Source organism: Anomaloglossus baeobatrachus, chromosome 6, assembly GCF_048569485.1.
Source record: "Anomaloglossus baeobatrachus isolate aAnoBae1 chromosome 6, aAnoBae1.hap1, whole genome shotgun sequence".
Taxonomy (NCBI): domain Eukaryota; kingdom Metazoa; phylum Chordata; class Amphibia; order Anura; family Aromobatidae; genus Anomaloglossus; species Anomaloglossus baeobatrachus.
Genome location: NC_134358.1, coordinates 488,992,093 through 489,014,225, shown reverse-complemented (window position 1 = coordinate 489,014,225; position 22,133 = coordinate 488,992,093). Strand labels below are relative to the sequence as shown.

Genomic DNA, 22,133 nt, shown 5'->3' with positions numbered 1-22,133 from the left:
ACACTGAGAGTACTACGGTATGCCATTAAACAATATCGGACAGCCCATATCATAATGTTTTGTCTTTGTAAGCCTATGATAAGTTTATTGGCAATATATGAGTTAATTAGAGACACTCCTGTGGATGTATTTTAATGCACACCTGAAAAAAACGGAATTCTGAGAAAGTAGAAAAATGAGCCAAGATCTCACAAAGGGAATTGTGGACTTGCGTCTGGTTCATCCTTGGGTGCAATTTCCAGTTACCTGAAGGTGCCTCGTTCATCTGTGCAAACAATTATATGCAAGTAGAAACAAGATGGGAATGTCCAGCCGTAATACCACTCTGGAGGAGACAGGTTTTGTGTACCAGAGAGAGGCTAATGGATGTTTAGAAATCCCTTGAAAACCCTTGTGCAAGTATGTTAGCACAGTTGAAAACAGTTTTGCTGATTAGAGAAGGGTATAAAACTGACCTTCCTTTGAGCTAGTTGAGAATCTGGAGCATTACATTTGTTGATTCCATTAAACTCTCAAAATGGCCAGAAAAAGAGAACTTTCATGTGAAACTCGACAGCCTATTTTTGTTCTTAGAAATGAAGGATATTCCATGTGAGAAATTGCCAATAAACTGAAGATTTCCTACAACGGTGTATACTACTCCCTTCAGAGGAGAGCACAAACAGGCTCTAACCAGAGTAGAAAGAGAAGTGGATGGCCCCACTGCACAACTGAGCAACAAGACAAGTACATTAGAGTCTCTAGTTTGAGAAATTGACGCCTCACAGGTCCTCAACTGGAAGCTTCATTAAATAGTACCTGCAATACGCCAGTATCAACATCTACAGTGAGGAGACGACTCCGGGATGCTGGCCTTCAGGGCACAGTGGCAAAGAAAAAGCCATATCTGAGACTGGCTAATAAAAGGAAAAGATTAATATGGGCAAAAGAAAACAGACATTGGACAAAGGAAGACTGGAAAAAAGGGTTATGGACAGATGAATCGAAGTTTGAGGTGTTTGGATCACACAGAAGAACATTTGTGAGATGCAGAACAACTAAAAAGATGCTGAAAGAGTGCCAGATGCCATCTGTCAAGCATGGTGGAGGTAATGTGATGGTCTGGGGTTGCTTTGGTGCTGGTAAAGGTAAGGTAAAAAGGATTTTGAATAAGGAAGGCTATCACTCCATTTTGCAATGCTATGATATACCCTGTGGACAGCGCTTGATTGGAGCCAATTTCATCCTACAACAGGACAATGACCCAAAGCACACCTCCAAATTATGCATGAACTATTTAGGGAAGAAGCAGGCAGCTGGTATTCTATCTGTAATGGAGTGGCCAGCCCAGTCACCAGATCTCAACTAGTGATGTGTCGGTTGCGAACGATCCGACACAAAGATCTGGCTCCCTGCTGTGACTGACAGAAGCCGGATCACCAAAGTGAGCCACTAAAATCGCTAAACGGCTCTTTTCGCCGCTGAAACTCCGCCCACTCGAGTCTAAACCCCGCCCACTCCGCGATCTAATTGGTCCCTTGTAAGTGGGCGGGGCTTAGCCGTGGGTGGGCGTGGTTTCAGGTGCGTCACTATAATCTTAAATATGTGTTCACCTGGGGTGAATACATATTTAATAAGGAGCCGAGAACGAGCTGAAAGATCCGACTCTTTTTGGTGAGCGGAGCCATGGGAACCGGACCACCAAAAAGAGCCGTACTGCCCATCACTAATCTCAACCCTATTGAGCTGTTGTGGGAGCAGCTTGATCATATGGTATGCAAAAAGTGCCCATCAAGCCAATCCAACTTGTGGGAAGGGCTTCTAGAAGCATGGAGTGAAGTATCTCCAGATAACCTCCGCAAATTCACAGCTAGAATGCCAGAGGCCTGCAAAGCTGGAATTGCTGCAAAGGAGCATTCTGTGAGGAAAGTAAAGTGTGAAGGAGAAAATTATTATTTCAAGTAGAAATCATTATTTCTAACCTAGTCAATGTCTGGACTATATTCTCTATTCATTATGCAACTCATTTGATAAATAAAAGTATGATTTTTCATGGAAAAGACAAAATTGTCTGGGTGACCCCAACATTTTGAACTGTAGTGTATATATATATATATATATATATATATATATATATATATATATATATATATATATATATACAGAATATACAGTATATGCACAAGGTATGTATACAGATATATAAGCACATGGTATGTATACAGATATATATGCACATGGTATGTATATAGAATATATATGCACATAGTATGTATACAGATATATATGCACATAGTATGTATACAGAATATATATGCACATGGTATGTATACAGATATATATGCACATGGTATGTATACAGAATATATATGCACATGGTATGTATACAGATATATATGCACATAGTATGTATACAGATATATATGCACATAGTATGTATACAGAATATATATGCACATGGTATGTATACAGATATATATGCACATAGTATGTATACAGAATATATATGCACATGGTATGTATACAGATATATATATGCACATAGTATGTATACAGAATATATACGCACATGGTATGTATACAGATATATATGTACATGGTATGTATACAAATATATATGCACATGGTATGTATACAGAATATATATGCACATAGTATGTATACAGATATATGCACATGGTATGTATATAGAATATATATGCACATGGTATGTATACAGATATATATATGCACATAGTATGTATACAGAATATATATACACATGGTATGTATACAGATATACAGTTAGGTCCAGACATATTTGGACAGTGACACAATTTTCGCGAGTTGGGCTCTGCATGCCACCACATTGGATTTGAAATGAAACCTCTACAACAGAATTCAAGTGCAGATTGTAACGTTTAATTTGAAGGTTTGAACAAAAATATCTGATAGAAATTGTAGGAATTGTACACATTTCTTTACAAACACTCCACATTTTAGGAGGTCAAAAGTAATTGGACAACTAAACCAAACCCAAACAAAATATTTTTATTTTCAATATTTTGTTGCAAATCCTTTGGAGGCAATCACTGCCTTAAGTCTGGAACCCATGGACATCACCAAACGCTGGGTTTCCTCCTTCTTAATGCTTTGCCAGGCCTTTACAGCCGCAGCCTTCAGGTCTTGCTTGTTTGTGGGTCTTTCCGTCTTAAGTCTGGATTTGAGCAAGTGAAATGCATGCTCAATTGGGTTAAGATCTGGTGATTGACTTGGCCATTGCAGAATGTTCCACTTTTTTGCACTCATGAACTCCTGGGTAGCTTTGGCTGTATGCTTGGGGTCATTGTCCATCTGTACTATGAAGCGCCGTCCGATCAACTTTGTGGCATTTGGCTGAATCTGGGCTGAAAGTATATCCCGGTACACTTCAGAATTCCTCCGGCTACTCTTGTCTGCTGTTATGTCATCAATAAACACAAGTGACCCAGTGCCATTGAAAGCCATGCATGCCCATGCCATCACGTTGCCTCCACCATGTTTTACAGAGGATGTGGTGTGCCTTGGATCATGTGCCGTTCCCTTTCTTCTCCAAACTTTTTTCTTCCCATCATTCTGGTACAGGTTGATCTTTGTCTCATCTGTCCATAGAATACTTTTCCAGAACTGAGCTGGCTTCATGAGGTGTTTTTCAGCAAATTTAACTCTGGCCTGTCTATTTTTGGAATTGATGAATGGTTTGCATCTAGATGTGAACCCTTTGTATTTACTTTCATGGAGTCTTCTCTTTACTGTTGACTTAGAGACAGATACACCTACTTCACTGAGAGTGTTCTGGACTTCAGTTGATGTTGTGAACGGGTTCTTCTTCACCAAAGAAAGTATGCGGCGATCATCCACCACTGTTGTCATCCGTGGATGCCCAGGCCTTTTTGAGTTCCCAAGCTCACCAGTCAATTCCTTTTTTCTCAGAATGTACCCGACTGTTGATTTTGCTACTCCAAGCATGTCTGCTATCTCTCTGATGGATTGTTTCTTTTTTTTCAGCCTCAGGATGTTCTGCTTCACCTCAATTGAGAGTTCCTTAGACCGCATGTTGTCTGGTCACAGCAACAGCTTCCAAATGCAAAACCACACACCACACCTGTAATCAACCCCAGACCTTTTAACTACTTCATTGATTACAGGTTAACGAGGGAGACGCCTTCAGAGTTAATTGCAGCCCTTAGAGTCCCTTGTCCAATTACTTTTGGTCCCTTGAAAAAGAGGAGGCTATGCATTACAGAGCTATGATTCCTAAACCCTTTCTCCGATTTGGATGTGAAAACTCTCATATTGCAGCTGGGAGTGTGCACTTTCAGCCCATATTATATATATAATTGTATTTCTGAACATGTTTTTGTAAACAGCTAAAATAACAAAACTTGTGTCACTGTCCAAATATTTCTGGACCTAACTGTATATGCACATGGTATGTATACAGATATATATGCACATGGTATGTATACAGATATATATGCACATGGTATGTATACAGATATATATGCACATGGTATGTATACAGATGTATATGCACATGGTATGTATACAGATATATATGCACATGGTATGTATACAGATATATATGCACATGGTATGTATACAGATGTATATGCACATGGTATGTATACAGATATATATGCACATGGTATGTATACAGATATATATGTGCATATGGTATGTATACAGAACAGAATATATATGCACATGGTATGTATACAGATGTATATGCACATAGTATGTATACAGAATATATTTACACATGGTATGTATACAGATATATATGCACATGGTATGTATACAGATGTATATGCACATGGTATGTATACAGATATATATGCACATGGTATGTATACAGATATATATGCACATGGTATGTATACAGATGTATATGCACATGGTATGTATACAGATATATATGCACATGGTATGTATACAGATATATATGTGCATATGGTATGTATACAGAACAGAATATATATGCACATGGTATGTATACAGATATATATGCACATAGTATGTATACAGAATATATTTACACATGGTATGTATACAGATATATAAGCACATGGTATGTATACAGAACAGAATATATATGCACATGGTAGGTATACAGAATATATATGCACATGGTATGTATACAGATATATATGCACATAGTATGTATACAGAATATATATACACATGGTATGTATACAGATATATATATGCACATGGTATGTATACAGAACAGAATATATATGCACATGGTATGTATACAGATATATATGCACATGGTATGTATACAGATATATATGCACATGGTATGTATACAGAACAGAATATATATACACATGGTATGTATACAGATATATATGCACATGGTATGTATACAGAACAGAATATATATGCACATGGTATGTATACAGAACAGAATATATATGCACATGGTATGTATACAGATATATATGCACATGGTATGTATGCAGAACAGAATATATATGCACATGGTATGTATACAGAACAGAATATATATGCACATGGTATGTATACAGAATATATATGCACATGGTATGTATACAGATATATATGCACATAGTATGAATACAGAACAGAATATATATGCACATGGTATGTATACAGATATATGCACATGGTATGTATACAGATATATGCACATGGTATGTATACAGATATATATGCACATAGTATGAATACAGAACAGAATATATATGCACATGGTATGTATACAGATATATGCACATGGTATGTATACAGATATATGCACATGGTATGTATACAGATATATGCACATGGTATGTATACAGATATATGCACATGGTATGTATACAGATATATGCACATGGTATGTATACAGATATATGCACATGGTATGTATACAGATATATATGCACATGGTATGTATACAGATATATGCACATGGTATGTATACAGACATATGCACATGGTATGTATACAGATATATATGCACATGGTATGTATACAGATATATGCACATGGTATGTATACAGATATATATGCACATGGTATGTATACAGATATATATGCACATGGTATGTATACAGACATATGCACATGGTATGTATACAGATATATATGCACATGGTATGTATACAGATATATGCACATGGTATGTATACAGATATATATGCACATGGTATGTATACAGATATATGCACATGGTATGTATACAGATATATATGCACATGGTATGTATACAGATATATGCACATGGTATGTATACAGAATATATATGCACATGGTATGTATACAGATATATGCACATGGTATGTATACAGATATATGCACATGGTATGTATACAGATATATGCACATGGTATGTATACAGATGTATATGCACATGACATGTATACAGAACATATCCAGCTCTATGCGCTGCCTGTCTACCGTATTTGCAGCCCCTTACAGTAGGACTACCGTATTGTAGTGTGATGATAGGAGGAGTGTGTGATGAAGGTGCGCGCTCCGGGCTGTTGGAGGTGGCTGGTGCAGGAGCCGGTGCTGCAGAGATTTCCTCCTCCTCAGTCAAGGCTGTGTATGACAGGCGGGAGGTGAGGAGCAGCCGCACACAGCGCACTGCACACACAGGGCACTGCACACCCAGGGCACAGCACACAGAGCACGGCGGCGGCTGCTGAGGAGACCATGCTGTCCCCGCAGTGCCCGGCAGCAGCATGACTGTGGGGCAGGTGAGGAGGAAGATGCAGCCCACCTCGGAGAGCAGCACCGCAGGGCTCAGCCGCAGTAGGAGCGTCCGGGAGCAGCAGGCGCAGCTGAAGCACAAGCTGAGGGAGCTGCCGTCCCTGCTGAGGAGCGGCCTGACCCTGCGGAGAAGGAGCTCGGTGTACGGACCGTCCCCCTCACTATCCGACACGGAGGAGACCGCGGCCGCCACCGCCACCAATGTCCCGGTGAGTGAGACACATGGAGTCCTACAGTGCTATACACCGGGGCAGCATGCCAGTGTGCCAGGCGCTGTGCTGCAATCACCAGCTGCCAAGTTATCCAGTGCCTGCACTGTACCAGCCATACATGCGTGCCAAGCGCTGCACCGTGCCATCAACTTCTACCCATTGCATGTATGGTACCATATGCCAGTGTGCCCAAGCCAGCTACTGTATTACTGTATTATGCCATCTATATAGTATATAGAGAGAGTGTGCCCAGGCCATTTACTGTATTGTGCCCTCTATATAATATATAGAGTGCCCAGGTCATTTACTGTATTGTGCCCTCTATATAATACATAGAGTGCCCAGGTCATTTACTGTATTGTGCCCTCTATATAATACATAGAGTGCCCAGGCCAGCTACTGTATTGTGCCCTCTATATAATATATTGAGAGTGCCCAGGTCATTTACTGTATTGTGCCCTCTATATAATATATAGAGAGTGCCCAGGTCATTTACTGTATTGTGCCCTCTATATAATACATAGAGTGCCCAGGTCATTTACTGTATTGTGCCCTCTATATAATACATAGAGTGCCCAGGTCATTTACTGTATTGTGCCCTCTATATAATACATAGAGTGCCCAGGTCAGCTACTGTATTGTGCCCTCTATATAATATATAGAGAGTGCCCAGGTCATTTACTGTATTGTGCCCTCTATATAATACACACAGTGCCCATGTCATTTACTGTATTGTGCCCTCTATATAATACATATAGTGCCCAGGTCATTTACTGTATTGTGCCCTCTATATAATATATAGAGTGCCCAGGTCATTTACTGTATTGTGCCCTCTATATAATACATAGAGTGTCCAGGCCAGCTACTGTATTGTGCCCTCTATATAATATATAGAGTGCCCAGGTCATTTACTGTATTGTGCCCTCTATATAATACATAGAGTGCCCAGGCCAGCTACTCTATTGTGCCCTCTATATAATATATAGAGAGTGCCCAGGTCATTTACTGTATTGTGCCCTCTATATAATACACACAGTGCCCATGTCATTTACTGTATTGTGCCCTCTATATAATACATATAGTGCCCAGGTCATTTACTGTATTGTGCCCTCTATATAATACATAGAGTGCCCAGGTCAGCTACTGTATTGTGCCCTCTATATAATACATAGAGTGCCCAGGTCAGCTACTGTATTGTGCCCTCTATATAATACATAGAGTGCCCAGGCCAGCTACTGTATTAATGTATTATGCCATCTATATAATATATAGAGAGTGCCCAGGTCAGCTACTGTATTGTGCACTCTATATAATATATAGAGAGTGCCCAGGTCATTTACTGTATTAATGTATTATGCCATCTATATAGTATATAGAGAGTGTGCCCAGGCCATTTACTGTATTAATGTATTATGCCATCTATATAGTATATAGAGAGTGCCCAGGCCATTTACTGTATTGTGCCCTCTATATAATACATAGAGTGCCCAGGTCATTTACTGTTTTGTGCCATCTATATAATACATAGAGAGAGTCCCTAGTGTTTTGTTCCATCCATATGTACAAGTGCCACTGCCCAGTGCATTTACCGTACCCCAAGACAATATGCCAGGGTGCCCAGTGCATTTACTGTATTGTACCAGCCATATATGAGTGCCCAGGTGTTCGACTGTAACCAAAACCCATTTGCTAAGGTGCCCATTTCGCTTACTATATGGTAAACTTACACAGTGCATATACTGTATTGTATAAGCCATATACCCAAGTCAGTTCTTAAACATAAGACCATATGGCAGAGTACCCAGTGCACTTACTGTTTTGTACCAGCTATATATATATATATGTGTGTGCCCAGGTCATTTGATGTAAAATACAGACTATGTGCCCAGGGTACCCAATCACTCATAGTATAGCAAGTCATATACCCGGGCAGCAATGTATTAATTTACATGCCAGTGTAACTAATGCCAATGTATACTATAATATATATTACAAGCCGTATGCCAGGGTACCCAGCACACTTGCTATATACTACAAGCAATAAACCAATACTGCCATTTATTGTATATATGTCAGTGCCTATAGCTCATGTACAGCCAGTATATCAGTGCGCCAAGTGCATTGTGTTTGCTGTGGGGGCTTCACACCCGGCCCCCAGTGTTTTCTCAGTACAGTGCAGAGTTTGATCACACATCCAGGTCATTTACATTGCGAGTAATGTGCAGTACACAACAACAACACACTGTATCCTCATATTGTACATAGAGCAGATCCTTCTTTTTGCCAGATTTCCAGTTCAGTAACAGTATAAAAGCGGGTCCTTGTGCCCCTAATGATAAGTCTTGGAGACAATGACCTTTACCATCCAAGAGCGAAGTGTTAATTGGGGAGTTGGTATTGATGATTGCTCCTATTACTTGTAGTGTCCATGGCATAATATATTGTGATCTGCTTTGAATACATTGATTATGAATTTTTCATGGAGCATCAGGTGTGTGCAGCATTGTTCGCACTATTGTATTTATACCACAAGCATTAATCTAAGTGATCTTTAATGTATTGTGTATATGTGAAGTCCAGGCGTCTTACTTGTGGTTCAACTCCACCATATCTGTGTGCGCTGGTCGCATCCTCCACACAAATGCCATGCGTCTCATTTATATAGAAAACATGTCCGTGTGCATTGCAGGGTACTTCACATGAGACAATGCATCTATATTAGCAGAATGAAGTGTCATTACTACCGTAGCACTAAATGTGGCCACACACATAAGATGGCTATCCCTGCCTCCCCCACAAGCATGCACATTAGCTGATATACATCAGGCATCTCTAACGATTGGACAAGTTAGATCTGACTTATTTGGATTCTTGTTTCGTCCTTGGTAGATTTCAGGTTGCTGCCTCCACAGACAGTAGATCACCACTGGGATCAGCCAACTGCAATGTGATGTCTATGGATAGTTAATCTGATATTTCACTAGTGGCTGCTTACACCAGCAGAACATGCTGCCCATTAGTTGGAATCCCTTCTATCGGGAAAACTGTATATTTTAGGATACTGATACATGTAGCTGCAGACTTGCATTAATTCTGGTTTGAACATCCTCTAGCTCAGTGGTTGGCGATATGCAAGAGTTTGTATTTTCTCCCTGAGTTTGTGTGGGATTTTTTCCAGATGCCTAAAACATACAGATTGCTAATTTGGAATTTACAGGGTTTATGGTGAACCCTACCACCTGAAACATAAGAAAATGGAATAAGCTGCAGACAGACCCCTGATGATAGCGGATCATCAGAACAAAGGATCAGCATTGAAATCCAACATGTCTGATCTTTCTTCCCCTGACACATCTTCAGTGCAACAATTATCCTCTGACCTCAACAAGACTGCATGGTTAAGGTTGCAGAATAATTTACCAACATGGTAGGGAATCTCTTAGATGGAAATGATGATTAAAGGGAATCTGTCACCATCTTTTTCTACCCCATCTGAGAGCAGCATAATGTAGAGACAGAGACCCTGATTCTAGGGATGTGTCACTTACTGAGCTGTTTGCTGTCACTTTGATAAAACCAATGATTTCTCTGCTGCAGATCTAGCAGTTATATAGAGCTCGTGAATATGCTGGACTACCTGCAGCACGCCAAGTAGTCCGCTAATGATAATCTACTGCTGATTAAACAGTGATTTTATCAAAACTACAGTAAGCAGCCCAGTAAGTGACACATCACTGGAATCAGGGTCTCTGCCCTTATGTTATGCCGCTCTCAGATTAGGTGGCAAAAACCTGTTGACAGATTGCCTTTAAGACAGGCTAACGTCCATTCCAGTTCTGATTATTCGGCTATAGTGTCATATTGTGTATGCTGGGCGTTACCTGGTGCAATATTATTGGCACTTTTTATATTATTTCTATATAATCCAAGACAAAAATAAAAGGGACAGCATGTGCCATATGTGTACTGCCATATGATGCTACTGTCTTACAGAAATTTTATGGGTGAGAATATTTTTATAAAATGCCATGCAGTGAAGTGTATGTAATTATGAAATTGGAGGGATATGAAGGTACCGTAGGCTCTATGGTGGCTGTAATATGCTCAGTATGTCTTATAGCCATGTGATTAACGATGATTAGTATTTGGCTTTTACCTTCTTGGTTGTATCGCTGCATCAAGTGTTTTTTTTATTTTTTGCCGGTAAACATTTAAAGTGGTCTTCTGGCTTCAGAAAACCCTTGTCCCCCTGCGCCATTTGTACTTTACCTACCATCCCTGGGTCTAGCGCTGAGTCTCCACTTCTGCTCCCAATATCTCTTAGGGTATGTTCCCACCATCAGTGTAACTGGACGGAGTGTATTTTTGCTGCAGCTGTGTTTTATAGTTTAAGCAAAATGGATGGGATTAATAGAAATCTCCCGTCCACTGTGATTCTTTTTTCACTGCGTAAACTGACCCGCGGTGCGTTTTTCCAAGCCGCAGCATGTCAATCTGTCTTGTGGGAACGCTCAGTGTTCTGTGGAGGATTTTCCCCATAGACTTGCATTAGATGCGGAAAATCCGCAGGTATAAGACACATCCATTTTTGGTGCATTTACGCTGCAGACACGCACAAAAAAATGCATATAATCCGCACCTAATGATGTCAATACCAGGAAATTTAAAAAAAAAACCAAACGATTTATTTAAAGGAATACACACCAAAGACAAAACACAATAAAAATGTGTCGTCAAAAATGCAAGTAACTAAGGTGCAGAAATTCTGCAACGTCACAAACTCAACTGATCCTGATCACGGAAATGTAACATTATTACAGCGTGCAGCCAATCAGTGGTTTAAAGGGGTGGTTCATTAGTTAGGATTACTACCGTGTTTTTCCAAAAATAAGACCTCCCCCAAAAATAAGCCCTAGCATGGATTTTCAGCATTTTCGGAGCAAGGCTTAAATATAAGCCCTCCCCCGAAAATAAGCCCTAGTCGCGGATCAATAATGAAGTGTCCGTGCAGCTAAAAAAGTTACAAATACTGCAGGACACTTCATTATACACAGCGGCACCCGGCAATTACACTCACCAGACGCCGAGCAGCAGGACCTGCAGTGATCACACACCCGCACACAGCAGCTCTCTCACACACACACACATCAGATCGCACACACAAACATCGGCTCACACGCAAACATCAAATCACACACACACAAACATCGGATCGCACACACATCGGATCGCATACAGACTCACCTCATCCAGTGACACCGATCTCTTCTCGCCGGGAGAATCCTGAGAGGCAGTGCGGTGCAGTGCGACGAACAGGACCTGCGGCGGGAGACGTGACTTGCTCTCATTCCCTGCTGCCGTAAGTGCTGGATGTGATGTGTGTGTGTGTGTGTGTGATCTGCTGTGTGTGTGCCTGTGATCGGCTGTGTTTTTCTGCGATCGGCTGTGTGTGTCTGCGTTCGGATGTGTGTATCTGTGATCGGCTGTGTGTGCCTGCGATCGGATGTGTGTATCTGTGATGGCTGTGCGTGCCTGCGAATTGCTGTGTGTGATCTGCTGTGTATATCTGTGATCTGCTGTGTGTGTGTGTGTGTGTGAGATCTGCTGTGTGTATCTGTGATCTGCGATCTGCTGTGTGTGTGTGCCTGTGATCGGATGTGTGTATCTGTGATCGGCTGTGTGTGCCGGTGATCTGCTGTGTGTGATCTGCTGTGTATATCTGTGATCTGCTGTGTGTGTGTGTGTGTGTGAGATCGGCTGTGTGTGTCTGTGATCTGCTGTGTGTGATCTGCTGTGTATATCTGTGATCTGCTGTGTGTGTGTGTGTGTGAGATCTGCTGTGTGTATCTGTGATCTGCTGTGTGTGTCTGTGATCTGCTGTGTGTGGTCTGCTGTGTATATCTGTGATCTGCTGTGTGTGTGTGTGAGATCTGCTGTGTGTATCTGTGATCTGCTGTGTGTGTCTGTGATCTGCTGTGTGTGGTCTGCTGTGTATATCTGTGATCTGCTGTGTGTGTGTGTGAGATCTGCTGTGTGTATCTGTGATCTGCTGTGTGTGTCTGTGATCTGCTGTGTGTGATCTGCTGTGTGTGTCAGCTAGCAGCAGGATAGGACGGCGTGCAGCACCGACCGGAGATCACAGGAGGACCTGGGAGCCACGCAGACGTCCTGGTTTGGTGAGTATGAGTCTCCTGGGAAGTGGGGGGGGGTCTGCTTTTTTGGGGGGTAAACTTACCCCCAACCGTGTTTCTCCAAGAATAAGACCTCCTCCAAAAATAAGCCCTAGCGCTTTTTTGGGGGGCAAAAAAAATATAAGACAGTGTCTTATTTTTGGAAAAACATGGTAGCCACATCGATATAATGTTGAGAAGCAAGGCTTCTCTCAAATACCTTGTGTTGGCAATAGTGTATGTGAGCGACGCTATTGCGGTCCGCTCATCCCCATCCCGTGACCATCCCCGGGCTCCACAACCTCTGATATCTGGTCATGTCACGTGAACTTCCAGTTGACCTGATACCACTGAGGCGGGCCTCAGTCTTCCCGAGTGACTGGGCTGTGGAGAAGGTACCAAGGTCGTCACAGACCAGCATCTCTCTGCTCTCTCCTCCACTGTAGAGCGCCACAAGCAGGAGCGATGCTGGGCTGTGATGCTGGGCTGTGACAAGCAGTGAAACGCCGACCACAGCAGTCATTTACGGAGACTGGGGCCGGCCTCGGTGAAGTCAGCTCAACTGGAAATTGACGTGACATAACTGGACATCAGAGGTCACGGAGCCTGGGGGGGGGTCACTTGATTGGGATGAGCGGAGCACAATAGCATTGTTTCTCAAAGTTATTGAAATCTAAGTAATGAACCACCTCTTTAAGTAACTTGTGCTGTCTCCTCGGGCAGAGATTCTCAGTCCACTGATTGGCTGCAGTGCTGTTGTTGTGATGTTAGCTCTGCAGACAACCACAGCGTCCTTAGAAATTGCGAAGACTCGGAGCTAGACCCAGTCAGGGTGAAGTTTAAAACAAATTATTGCTGAGGGACCAGTTTTCTGAATCCTAAAATCCCCTTTAATAAGGCTTCATTGTATATTATTGCTCACCATATGTATAGAATGGGTTACACAGAATTTGCCTTGTAGAATTGTTGAATTTTTTTTTGCCTTGAGCTGTAATTTGAGCTGACTCCAGCTAATGTAATCTCAAAGGACCCATGATAAATTACCATTGTGTGACACAACTAGTTTATCTGGGATGCTACACTGGTAACTAGATCAGCATCCTCTTGTAGTATATTAGCAACGTAATGGATACATTTGTCAGTATAACCTACTTACTGTCCTCTATTTTTCTTCCCCCCTTTACTTAAAAAGTAAAAGGGTCTGTAATTGATAGGAAGTGTGAACTGGTCGGTTCAGTGATTAGTTCTGTTTTGTTTCTCTACTGGCTTCAAAGCCAAAAAGGGCAATGTGTGGATAGATGCTGTGTACAGGGTCTGGATTATCTTGGTGCCACAGAAAAAATAATAAAAAAAAAAGCTCTAGAAAATGGTAAACATACATAATTGACATAAACTTGGAAATTACATCAGAAAAATGGCACAAATTACATCATACGCTAATTGTTTTTGTGTGTTTGTGTCTCCTTTTTTGCAAAGTACTGAATATACACATTAAAATTCATTCTCTCATTATGAAATCAGTTTCCGCAAAAGTAGTCACATAAAAGCAAACGTGTCCTATTATTGGAAATGGGCATTGGAGCATCTGCTTTTTGTTATTATTTCTTTGGGCGTTGTATGTGGGAATACAGGATTTATAGGACATGACTGGTGAGAATACTGCCCATCAATAAAAATTTAAATCAGTGGGGACTTTATAAAAAATAAAAAAAAAAAAAAAAAAAAATATATATATATATATATATATATATATATATATGAGGAAAGCCAGCACTGCCTGAAAATGGCATGCATTAAATAAAAAGTGTAAATTCACAACATCATTCCATCTGTACTATAATACAAAATTAGATTTTTGGCAAATAATTGATCAATTTTTTTGAGCCACCCCTGCCACGTCACGGCAGATCTCAATAGGGGGGTGCTACTTTATATTTTCATTGTGCCATGCAGCCTCCTAATTACATTTAAAGCAGAACCATATTGAAACAACACATATACCTGTAACATTTCAGAACCGCTTCCATGTTACAAAGACAGGTAACTGTGAATAAAGGCAGCCCAGGCCCAGCATGTGCAGCAGATACCACACACACCAGGACAATGTCAGAACTGGCCCTCACAGTGTCTGACCACTTTTTTCTGGAAAAAAAAAAAAAAATATATATATATATATATATATATATATATATATTACAAAAAAGGGGGACCAGTTGTACACTGTGAAAAATGAAAATAAATTCTACCTAAAAAAATTATAAGTGGAGGTATTTAGAATGTTGTAATGGCCATTGCAATACCAGCCCAGCGCCCCTTCACGGCACCCTCCTTTGCTGGGTCCTACACTACACTGCATCTTCTCTGGGCTTTAAAAACCTACAAGATCAGCCGGTGAACAAAAAGGAGGCTAATGAAGCAGCCAGGAGCAGGGGTGCAAATCCAGCAAACAGAGCACCACTCCCTGTTATATGCATTATACAATAGAATATAAACAGAATGAAACAGGGGTTCCCTTGCTGGTTTCCCACGCTGGTACTAACCTGAATTCAAACTGGACTGGCAGCACCTTTACAATTGTGGACAGGTGCATATCTGGGTGATGTGTATAAATACAAGACAAAAAAGGGGGACCAGTCGCACACTGTGAAAAAAACAAAATAAATTAATTCTACCTAAAAAAAAATTAAAAATGTGAGTTGTGTGCTAAAAGGGTGCAGCTTGTGCCTCTTTATGTAAAGGGATTGTCCAGGCCTTTGGGCGCAAGTCTGCAGTCACTGTATGTCACTGCAGATTTGTGAATCCTCACAGTGCGCAGTGTCCGCTCATGTGCGCAGTGTCGGTCATGCAATCTGCATATTTCCTGCCATATTCTAGCTTCACGTGTTTAGCCTCGCACAGTTCAGTTATAATAAGAGAGACCACGTATGTCTAGTCAGTACATGACCGAATGTGCCAGCATCTGAGAATCCTGACAGTGCGCACACTGCATGTTGTGAGGGTTCACAAGTCTGCAGTCGCATAGAGCGACTTTAGACTTGCACCCCAAGCCTGGATAACCCCTCTAAAGGGGACCTGCAGCATTTTTGTAGTCATGTGTGGTTTACTCGGAAACTCTCTGAAACGCTTCGGTGTTTCAGAGGACGCATACATGGACTAGCTCTCCAGGGACTATGCGTCTCGGATGACTTTTCCAAATCATGTCCTTGGTACCTTCTCCCTGCCCTGCTTCCCGTGACTGACAGGTCTATTACTACCGTATAAATATGCTGGGAGGAAGAAGCCTTTGAAGACCAGCCTCTTGTCCTATTTGTTTGAGATGCTTAGTCCCTCACCAGATTTTCAGTGTGCCTTATCTGTAATGCTGCAGCGTTTCATAGTAAAACATACATGGCTGCACTGACAGTGTCTGATTTGTGCTATAGATTTACTGTCATTTTCCCTTTAATTGTTATATATTAAAATATTGGTCCTTTTATATCTAATGCAAAACAAATTTCTTTTTTTTCCTCTAAATACAGATTTAAAAATTAATGATGAACTTTTGTTGCTTAAGGTAACAGAGCGGCTCATTGAGGCACCTTATATATCTATAGTGTCAGAAGATTAGACCTTGCATAGGAATAATGTTTGGCCAAATATATCAAAAAGGAGCATGTTGCATATTAAATTTGCAACAGCTTATAACACACTAGACTTTCTTACACTACGTCATTATTGTTTGACAAAAATGATGCCAGTGCACAATACAGTTTCTGTATCAATTGTGGGGTTTATTCGTCAAGCCCCTTTCTTTTGAAATGAGGTTCTAATGAGTCCAAATTCTTTGAGTAATGTGTAGTGTAGATTTTACCCCACTGCCAGACTTTAGCAGAAGTGCTGTGTCCTAGCATGGCCTCATAAATTCACTGTAATTTGTGCTACAAAAGTGCTGTAAATTGAATCAGTTTTGTATTCCACTCAAGGACATTTCTTTCTCTGGTGCATGGCCGCTAATATGCTACAAATTCATTAATAGATGACAGATGGCTGGGAGAAAAACGGGTTAAATGCTGCGCTAGAAACCACGAATCCGATGGATAAAATAAATCCTTTCCTTTATTGGCACAAGTCAACGCGTTTCGAAAGCATATCCACTTTCTTCATCAGGACAAGACAGTACAAGAAAAGTTGTACTGTCTTGTCCTGATGAAGAAAGTGGATATGCTTTCGAAACGCGTTGACTTGTGCCAATAAAGGAAAGGATTTATTTTATCCATCGGATTCGTGGTTTCTAGCGCAGCATTTAACCCGTTTTTCTCCCAGCCATCTGTCATCTGCCAATTCTGCATCGGGGCTGCTGCTGACCACTGCTATATCATCAGCTTATATGCTTACATTGGAGTTGTGCCAGTCACAACTGAAGCAGGTGAGTACCTGTCTTTACTTTTGCATACCCTTGTCTACCAGATAAGACCCTATTTCTGCGCTTGTTTCTTCCACAGTTTTTTTCCACAAATTCATTAATAGCTGTGCACATCTTAAAGAGAATCTGTCAGCAGGTTTTTGCTATGTAAGCTGAGAATAGCATGATGTAGGGCTTAAAAAAACAAAAAACAGCTATGCCTCTAACCTGTGTGTGTGTGCAATTTAATGGCTTTATTACCCTGTGATTAACATTACAGGACTAGAAATTCATGCACAGAGAAGTCTTTGATTGATATCTCACAGTCAAATTGGGCTGGACAGCTCCCTAGGCTCAGCTACATGTTTACAACTCAATTCTTTGATTATGTGAGAACGGCTGCACCCAGTAATCTATGTGATACACCGTTGGATTCAGAATCTCTTTGCCTACATTATGTTGCTGTAATAAAGTAGCAAAAAACTGCTGAGAGATTCCTTTTAAGAGGCATTTACGAAGCAAAATAGTTATGAACGAGTGTAGTTATAATCGCTAATTTAGCGATTGTCTTGGCGTGAAATCAAGCTGCCGATCACCCACTGAATGAGCAAAGCAAACCTTTCTGCAGCACAAAAGATTGGCATCCTCCGTGTTGCATTATGCTGTGCACACAGGACTCGCACTGCTGAGTGTTATGGCCGCCTCTGCACAGAGATCTAGTATATATATCACTCAGCGCACGTTATTTACTTTAGTTTGTCTGTGTAATTTCATTTAACCCTTTAGTGACGGAGCTAATTTTCACCTTAATGACCAGACCAAATTTTGCAATTCTGACCAGTGTCACTTCATGAGGTTATAACTCTGGAACGCTTCAACGGATCCCGGTGATTCTGAGATTGTTTTTTCGTCACATATTGGACTTCATGTTAGTACCAAATTTAGGACAATATTTTTTGTGTTTATTTATGAAAAAAATTGAATATTGGCAAAAATTTTGAAAATTTAGCAATTTTCAACTTTTGAATTTTTATACCGTTAAACCAGAGATTTCTGTGACACAAAATAGTTAATAAATAACATTTCCCACATGTCTACTTTACATCAGCACAATTTTGGAAACAAAATTTTTTTTTGTTAGGACGTTAGAGGGGTTCAAAGTTTATCAGCAATTTCTCATTTTTACATCAAAATTTACAAAACCAGTTTTTTAGGGACCACATCACATTTGAAGTGACTTCAATAGGCCTAGATGACAGAAAATACCCAAAAGTGACACCATTCTAAAAACTGCACCCCCCAAAGTACTCAAAACCACATTCAAGAAGTTTATTAACCCTTCAGGTGCTTCACATGAACAAAAGCAATGTGGAATGAAAAAAAGCAAAAATTAAATTTTACCTAAAAATGTTGCTCTAACCCAAATTTATTCACTTTTAGAAGAAATAACACAACAAAATGGACCCCAAAACTTGTTCCCCACTTTCTTATGAGCACGCCGATACCCCACATGTGGTCAGAAACCTCTGTTTGGACAAATGGGAGGGCTCGGAACAGAAGGAGCAATATTTGAATTTTGGAAAGCAAATTTGGCTGAAATAGATTGCGGGCACCATGTTGCATTTACAGGTCCGCTAAGGTACCTAAACAGAAGAAATCCCTCACAAGTGACACCATTTTGGAAACTAGACCCCTCAAGGCTTCTATCTAGGGGTATAGTGAGCATTTTAGATCCACAGGTACTTCACAGATTTTGTTAACGTTACGTTGTCATATTGAAAATTTTAATAATTTTCTCAAAAATGTTGCTTTAGCATCAATTTTCTCACTTTTTCAAGAGGTAATTCCAAAAATTTGACCTCAAGGTTTGTTAACCACTTTTTTATGAGCGCGGTGATACCTCACATGTGGTCTGAAACCTTTGTTTGGACAAATGGGAGGGCTTGGAACGAAAGGAGCAATATTTGAATTTTAGAAAGGAAATTTGCCTGAAAAAGATTGCGGGCACCATGTCGCATTTGGAGGTCCCCTAAGGTACCTAAACAGCAGAAACCCCGCACAAGTGACCCCATTTTGGAAACTAGGCCCCTCAAGGAATTTATCTAGATGTTTGGTGAGTACCCTGAACCCTCAGGTGCTTCACAGAATTTTATAACGTTGAGCCATGAAAAAAAAAAAAAAAAATTTTACCACAAAATTGTTATTTCAACCAGGTAGCTTTTTTTTTTACAAGAGTAAAAGGAAAAAATTCAGCATAACATTTATTGTGCAATTTCTCCTGAGTTTGGCGATACCTTATATGTGGTGGAAATCAACTGTTTGGGCGCATGGCAGGGCTCGGAAGGGAAGGAGCGCCATTTGACTGCAAAATTGGCTGGAATCAATAGCGGACGCCAGGTTGCATTTGGAGAGCCCCTGAGGTGCCTAAACAGTGGCGGTCCCCCACAAGTGACTTCATTCTGGAAACAAGACACTTCAAGGCGTTTATCTAGGTGTATAGTGAGCAGTTTGAATCCACGAGTACTTCACAGAATTTGATAAGCTTAGGTTGCCATATTGAAAATTTTCATTTTTTTCACAAAACTGTTGCTTTAGCATCAAATTTCTCACTTTTTCAAGAGACAACAACAAACCGTGGACCCCACAGGTTGTTATCCAATGTCTTATGAGCACAGGGATACCCCAAATGTGGCCAAAAACCTCTGTTTGGATAAATGGGAGGGCTTGGAATGGAGGGAGCACCATTTGAATTCTGGAAAAGTTGAAATAAATTGCGCGCACCATGTCACATTAGCAGGGCCCCTTGGGTACCTATACGTCAGAAAACCCCCACAAGTGACTCCATTTTGGAAACTGGATTTTATTCAGGAGTATAGTAAGCATTTTGAATCCACAGGTACTTCACAAAAATGTTGCTGTAGCAACAAATGTCTCACTTTTAGGCTATGTGGCCATGATCCAGCGACACGGCGTCTAGTACACAGTGTCAGCCTCCTGCAGAGATGTGAGTGTTGTCCACGGGAGAACGCAGCTGCCCATGCCCACGATTTGGGTTCAGGCTGCTGTGGAGCTCTATGCTACCTGCAGAGAACACTCATCTCCACAGCATAAATTGACATGCTGAGGCTCGGGAAGCTGCACCACACGTCAGTGTATGCTGCGGAGAAAAGAAGCACAGTGGGCATGAGATTTCTAAAAATCCTTCCACTGTGCTTCTACTGCACAACGCAGCGTTATGGACGCAGGGAAAACAATCTGCGCCCAAAACGCTGCAAACCCTGATTGTGGGCACACAGCCTAAAATGCTACAATGGATGAATGGATAGATGTCAAACCAATATAACGTCCCACCCCCTGCATATTCTAAGCTGGCGCCCTTTAGTGCCTTTCATGTGGCACTAAAGGGTGCCTAGCCTTGTATTTAGCCCCCCAAAAAATTAATAATTAAAATAAACGACGTGGGGTCCCCCCTATTTTTGATAGCCAGCTAGGGTAAAGCAGACAGCTGTAGCCTGCAAACCACAGCTGACAGCTTCACCTTGTCTGGTGATCAATTTGGAGGGCTCCCCAGGCGTTTTTTTTAAAAAAAAAAAAAACCTGGGGTCCCCCCCAAATTAGATCACCAGCCAAGGTGAAGCGGACAGCTGGGGTCTGGTATTCTCAGGGTGGGAAGAGCCATGGTTATTGGACTCTTCCCAGCCTAAAAATAGCAGGCCGCAGCCGCCCCAGAAGTGGCGCATCCATTAGATGCGCCAATCCTGGCGCTTCGCCCCAGCTCATCCCGCGCCCTGGTGCGGTGGCAGACGGGGTAATATATGGGGTTGATACCAGCTGTAATGTCACCTGGCATCAAGCCCTGGGGTTAGTGATGTCACGGCATCTGAACAGATACCCGACATCACTAACCCAGTCAGTAATAGAAAAAAAAAAGACAAAAAAAAAATTTATTTGAAAAAACACTCCCCGAAACATTCCTCTTTTACCAATTTATTGAAAATAAAGAAATTCCGGTCGCTGTAATCCATTTTGGAGGTCCCACGCCGGCTCTGGATCTTCTAGAATATGGGGGGCACGTTCAGGGAACGTATCCCCCATTTTCTGGAAGAGCAAGCTCTCCATGAGCAGTGTGGGTGCAGTAATCTGAGAATACTGCACTCACACTGCCCCGGTCCAACCTAGGGCAGAGTGACCTGCAGTAACCTCATTCCAGAATATGAGGGGCACGCTCACAGAACGTACCCCCCATTTTCTGGAACAGCAGTCTCTCCATGTGAGGAGTGTGACTGCAGATTACCGCACTCACCCTCCCCCGGTCCACAGTGGAGTAGCCTGTGCAGTTGCAGTTGCATCCCTGCTTGGGATCCAGCTGACAGCCGCTGTCTGCGCATGCGCCGCCAGCATTGAAGAAGGAGGCGGCGTGATCGCGGGACGGAGCGGCAGACCGGTAACGTATAACCGGGGGCTTGGGGGGGGGGGGGGTGACCTAGTGGGACCTGGGGACACCTTTCTGCCGCATGTGACGTGTCACATGCGGCAGAAACAGCAGAATGAATGCGGCCGCGCGCTGTGCGCCGCCATCTTCCGGAGGGGGGAGGGGGGAGGGGGTGGTGGCTCTGGAGAACCGGAGGGGGCTCCGGTGACCAGAGGGCT

At 41.7% G+C, this 22,133-nt stretch overlaps 1 protein-coding gene across 1 annotated transcript in view; it reads left to right on the top strand.

Annotated features, from left to right (window-relative positions):
• The first annotated feature begins 6,477 nt into the window (after positions 1-6,477).
• RAPGEF5 (Rap guanine nucleotide exchange factor 5) overlaps positions 6,478-22,133 on the top strand; it is a 421,998-nt gene continuing 406,342 nt past the window's right edge. The window contains exon 1 of the mRNA XM_075315391.1: positions 6,478-6,929. Coding sequence (XP_075171506.1) covers positions 6,693-6,929 — 237 coding nt within the window. The 5' untranslated portion in view covers positions 6,478-6,692. The remainder of the gene's footprint in view (positions 6,930-22,133) is intronic.